The following is a 6,000-nucleotide window of genomic DNA, read 5'->3' on the forward strand; positions in this document are numbered from 1 at the left end:
CGCAGCTTGAAATGAAAGCCTGTTGATGTACTGGCAGAATACAAACACATAATGCACCTACACTTTAAAGGCAAATCCACACTGCACCACTGAGCTGTTTTTTCACCTTTTGGGTATGCGGTTATGCGAGCTTGAGGCTGCTTGGTCAGAGATGTACAAATATTAACGCGTTGCAGACTTGAAAGCTGTTCTCCAGCGACCACTTCAGGCTGTGTCCAAAAGCTCGTCCATCCCCAATAGATGATAAAACACTACATAAACTGCATCCACGGATCGTTCCCCCTAATTGTAACACCTATATGAAGGGTGCATTTCTTTTAAAACCCACCTGTTTGGATTTTTTTAAGGCTTTGCGTCCGTTTTGCTTATGGAAGCAGCTTGCTCACAAACTTGACTACACTTAGCTGATAACTTAACGCTTCACTCTCGCCTAAATATCACTTTCGGCTCCAAAAACAACAAGCATACTGGAAGCCACAATGCAAAACATTCAGTCCAGAGACCAACAGGTGACATCATACCAACATCATGTCCAACTCTGACAAACTGTTTTTGTTTTCGATGGAAACTGACTCTTAATCAACTCGTCTCAATCAGGATCTATTCGGGTTAATTAGATAGGACTTTCCTGCACAACAGGTTTTGGTACGACCCCAACATGTTGCAGGCTCTAAGCTGCATTTCTTAGGGGTGCAGTATATCCTTTAAAGTTGACACTGACTTCTCTGTGAAGCATCCCCACCAATACAGTAACCTGTTATTTATATTAGCACATCTTCCTAAAGGGGATGGACACCTGTTGTCACATTATCTCTTAAATGCATTTCATGGTGACTTAAGCCCCCATTTGTGGGAGCAGTGGACATTAGTGGGCTAACTTTATCTTCTCTAGACTCCAACTGTTTAGCCTGAGGATAAATTTGAGAGTCAAATGTGGGGGCTAATCGAGCTTAACTATGGAGGCCCTGCAGAAAAACAATGTTTGGAATCTGTATCCAACAGAACATGTTACAAAATTACTAAGAAAGGTGATAAGATGATCACTGAGCTGAGAGAATTTTTAAGTAACTGCTTCAAATTAAAGCAGGGAAACATTTGGTGATTTGTTAATCTACTAAAGTATGTTTGGAGGCCTTTCACACTCACTCCAGTGCACACTACACACACAAGCACGTGCATCCACGCTCGCATCTTATTTGTCAGGTTGTGATAAATATGCAAGGCACGGTGGACAATAGGCCCAAGCAGCCAATGCTGTCTGTCTGTATGCTGGAAAAAAAAAACAAAGGCTGGCCTCTCATCTGAATGTGTGTGGGTTCAGAACAGAGGGAAAGAGTGAGAGAGAGAAAGAAAATAAGACAGAAAGAAAGAAAGAAAGATGATGAAGAAGAGGGAAACGACAACAGAGTGTAATAAAAGTCGGGCGCAGAGCCAGGGAGATGGTGGGGACCTGCAGATCACACATCTGGCTGTAACAAGCGTTTCCTTTCATCACTGACCTTCTGGCTCGTTTTTGATCAGCTCCTCCATCTTGCGTTGTTTCAGTGTGTCCACCACGTCTGCCAGGCTGCCCTTGCGTCTCTCGGGGGTGCCCAGGGTGCCCGCGGCCGAGCCCCCGTCGCTGCAGAGGCGCCCCCCGCCTCCACCCTCTTCTTTGCCTGGTGAGGTAGCATTGTGCTGAGGGTAAGGACTCAGGGAGCTCCCCTTAGTGCCATCCTGCTCCTGGAGAGAGGAAAGAAGAAGAGGGGGATAGGGATTAATCAATTCTTAGCTTCAAAAAAGCGATTTTAAAGACACAAACAAACTGTAGAGAAAGAAAATTAAGAGGAAACGAGGGAGGAGCTGGCATAAACCCATTCATTATCTCCATCTTTCTTCCCTACTCTTGCTCCTGTTTTCTACATCTCCTGTTCTTATACCCCAAAGCAACAACTTTCATCCCTGTCCAGTTATCTCAAGTTAGGGCATACTACTTCTCTCTCTCTCAGATCCTCTGGAATCTGCATTTGACTGACTTGGAGGTACTTGACAGAACGAGCACATGAAACAGTAAAAGACTGCACACTCTTTAAGTGTCACGCTAACTCTTCATTACAAAGCGTTCAATGGCTTCCTTTGAGGGATGTCCAATGCTACAAATTCCAAGCCCAACTTTCAGCGCTGGTTTACTTTTGTCCTAAGATTTTCAAAAATTAATGCTGTGGATGCAACTCCGTCAAATTCAGAGATAAAAAAAAACTCCAAAAACGGCTCTGTTGTGAGGTCAAATCATTCCCCTAAACTCATAAAGAACTGAAAGGGCAAAAAACATCATTGTAGGAGAAAAGACAATCAGCATGTCAGCAAGTAATTATAACGTATACAGCTTACAGTAAAGCTCTCTTCTATTGCCAACACGTTTAGTTTAACGATGCTTGGAAGTAATGACTGTGGCTGAAAAAAAATATTTAGAAAAGTGGACTTTGCAGAAGAACAAGTTTACCTCTTTCCACTAAACATTGTTTTTCTTATTGTTTTCTTATTATATTTAGAAATCTGTATCAACTTTCACTGCCATATTTTTGACCACCGACAGCTCGAACGCACTTATTTACATTTAAATAAGCGAGTCTGAGTACGGACGTTATTGTTCCCTTTCAAAACGAAAGCTCAAACATGAACAACAAGCCTCAGGACAGTAGCCGAGTGCTAAGTAACTCTTAGCATCTTAATCTGTGACCCCATAAAACCTGTGTTTGTTTCTACAGGCGGCGTTATAGACTTAACGCCGGCTCAGCCCAATTAGCGGTGACACTGAGAGTGAGGATGCCGTCAGCTTCGAGAGGGAACGCTGTTATCTCTTTGTCACATGCACAGATGGATTCATGAGGGTATATATGCTCTACATGCACAGAAGTGCGCTCCTTCTTGAACTCGCACTCAGGTGTGGTAAACTGTGCGTGTTGCTGTTTAATTACAAAAACAAATGAGTCAGTCAATCAGCCACGCAGTCTGTCAGCTCAGCTCTTCGTGGGGTCAATGGTCCACAGGGTTAATCTTTGGCTAATCTCACTACAGTATGGGGCACGCCACCTGTGACAGCGGCACACATACACCGTACCTGTGTTTGTCTTTGTGTGGGTGTGCATCTGGGAGAGACACAGAGATGGACGGGCATGGGGAGGCGGTGATACATTCCACCTTTAATAATGACATTACAGAGCATTAAGGTGGAGATGGTTTTCTAATCATTAACTTGCAGGCTGCCGGTGGAAGTGGAACTTAATACTAAGATCACAGTCCACAGTGAAGTCATTTAGAGTCTAGACAGACTGATCTGTGTCTTTAATTTTAAAAAAGCATTTAAATGGGACAATTTAAGAAGAGAAAAAACTCAAAACAAAGTCTCAAATTACTTTTTCTTGTCCTTTTAAGAACATAAAGCCAGGCAGAGGCTTTCCATATCGATGATGCTTTTGTTGTCGGAAGCCAAACATTGTATGAGAGGTACAGCAGACCATTATCACTTGGCACTTTTGACACTTCGCTGACTCTCTGTGTTGGGCTCTGTGTGTTTCCACACTCTGAATAAGTCAGCGCACTCAATAATTCACCCATCCTCTCCTTGGCGTTCTTGCACATGCATTGTAACAGAGGGACAGATTGTGACAGCAATGATAAGGTTGGAACGTTTGTGTATACTGTATATGACGGGGTAATGAGGTTTCAGTCAGTCGCTGCTGAGGCCGCTAACAGCCTTGTGTCACAAGTGTCTTGTGATTTTAAAAGCCCTGAAAGACTTTGCTCTTCTCCTCTGACCACCTGACCGAGTTGGTTGCTCGTGCCTCTCTTTGTTCCCTCACCCTCTCGCTGTTCTTCAGATTAGGGAAAGTCAGACTTCAAAAATGAGCGGATTTGTGATTAGGAGTTGCATCAGCGCCGGCAAATGTAACGAGACGGAGGGAGAGATAGAGCGTAAGAGTGTAAAAGTCAAAGAAAGCAAGAAAGAAAGACTGAGCGAAATCCTCAGAAAAAAAAAAAGAGAGAAGCAGCGTTATTAGAGGAAATGAGAGCGAACGAGAGCGTGCGAGTTGACAGAGAGATGCATGGAGAGAGAGAGAGCAAAGAGGAAAGCAGGCATCTTGAAGGCAGCGGTCACACCTGTCACATCCCATTTATCTAATCCAGCGCCTACTTAAAACAGCCGCACTCTTTCTTTCGAGAAAGATGTCGCGCAAACAAAACAAACAGAACAAGAATATGCAGAGGGAGATGTGGGGGGGGGGTGGTCGGAGGAGAGATGGAGTTGGAGAGGAGTGGGGGTGAGGGGTTGTCGGATCTCTTTACTCTGCCGAAAAGCTGCCAGAGAGATGTCATCTCGCTGCGTCCAACAATGAAGGTCATTTCCCCAATCAAAGGGAATTAGCAGGGAGCCATGGCTTCTTCAAAGACCTGGTACATTACGGCCTGTGACATTATTTATGTGTGAACTCTGACAGACAGCCTTATCCCGAAGGCAACTTAAATGGCTTATGTTTCTCCCCCCACCTCCCGATCAGCCTCCCGGCATATAATCCACACGCCTCGCTGGCGATTTGTACGGCAAAGTCCAAGACAGAGGGATCAAAAAAGAGACACGACACAAGGCAGATTCTCCGCTGTAAATGGGTGTCAGTCAGCCGATCCCGGAGTAACGCAGGTGGCGAAAACTTTTTCTCATCAGCATGCATTTATTCATGAGTGCAAACAGAAATTCTGGCTACTGTAAATGTTCATGCCCTCCTCTCTGTGCATGTCTGTGCGAGCAGGTTTTTTTTGTGCATATATGTGTGACACTGTGAGTGCACCACATAGCCTGTAGGTGTGTAAATGTGTGAGTGTCTGCATATATGTATTTATATGCACTGGATGTGGCAGGCTGGCAGTGTGGGCGGTTCTGCCTTTAGTTTGCAGATGTCAATTCTCTTCCAAATGACTGGAACAAAGTAAAAATTGCGCCCCACTCTCTTTATCCTTTTACTGCCTCTGCAATGGAACCGAATTAAACAACTTTTGTCTTCTTAAGCTCATCTGTGAGGGGAGGTTGGTTTAAAAACACTTAACTCTTGCCAAATGCTATTTTTTTCCTACAGCCAGCACAGATGCCGCTGTTCATGTTCTTCTTTTTTTTCTTCCTTCTCCTATTCCTTCCGTCTTCTTCTCTCCCTCCTTCTCCGTTGCCCGACAGAAGAAACTCTCTCTCTCCCTTCTTTCTGCGCCACAGCCTGACATGTCTCAGGCTGTGCAAGGTGTATGTGTGAAAAACAATATTTGATGCTTGGCGCGTCGTCGTGGATCAAGGCATGGACAATGTGGCAGTAGGAAGAGCTGGAAACAGCTGCTCAACTAAAATACGTGCCCACGAATACACACCGAGAGAATGTCACCGATCGCTCCTGCGAGGGGGGGGGGCGAGACTCAGCCCTGTGCCAGAGCCTGCCAATCTCCACAATATATACACTTAACACTTAACACACCTCAGATACAGCAAATCCCTTTACATGCCATGGCTAAACACAGACACTGTCAGTGGTGACTCGGGGGGTCCTTCAGGATGAGGACAAGCAAGAAAACACACAACGACACGCATTCGTTTTCTCCTTGCGTTCCAACAATATTGAGCTATGCGACTGACCCCCAAAACTGAAGAGAAAAAAAAGCCAATAAATTACAAAATTTTAATTTGCTGATTCTAATTGTCTTATTGCACACAGTTGCCCTTTCCTTATCTAAAAACCTGCAGCTGTATTTTAAGTAGCAGTTTGGCTAAAAAAGAAAAAAAATACGCCAGTATATTTTACCAAGACCTCTCACTGTTGACAGGCAAGCGTGTGTTGATTCATTAGTGCATCACTGGCATGAGAAATTAAGTGTGACCACTGTGTCTCAAGACTGCTCAATGACTGTGTTAAATCTGTCAAATTCACATTTACACACACACACACACACACACACACACACACACACACACACACACACACA

At 44.4% G+C, this 6,000-nt stretch overlaps 1 protein-coding gene across 12 annotated transcripts in view; it reads right to left on the bottom strand.

The window, feature by feature from the left end:
• The window catches only part of sox5 (SRY-box transcription factor 5), a 279,804-nt gene that overhangs the window by 69,546 nt on the left and 204,258 nt on the right, over positions 1-6,000 (bottom strand). For all 12 annotated transcript variants that reach the window (XM_042217984.1, XM_042217983.1, XM_014329859.2 and 9 more), the window contains one exon: positions 1,500-1,722. In XM_042217984.1, the coding sequence (XP_042073918.1) occupies positions 1,500-1,722 (223 nt within the window). The remainder of the gene's footprint in view (positions 1-1,499; positions 1,723-6,000) is intronic.

The sequence above is a fragment of the Haplochromis burtoni genome, unplaced genomic scaffold (genome assembly GCF_018398535.1).
Source record: "Haplochromis burtoni strain Fernald_Lab_line unplaced genomic scaffold, NCSU_Asbu1 Contig_14, whole genome shotgun sequence".
Taxonomy (NCBI): domain Eukaryota; kingdom Metazoa; phylum Chordata; class Actinopteri; order Cichliformes; family Cichlidae; genus Haplochromis; species Haplochromis burtoni.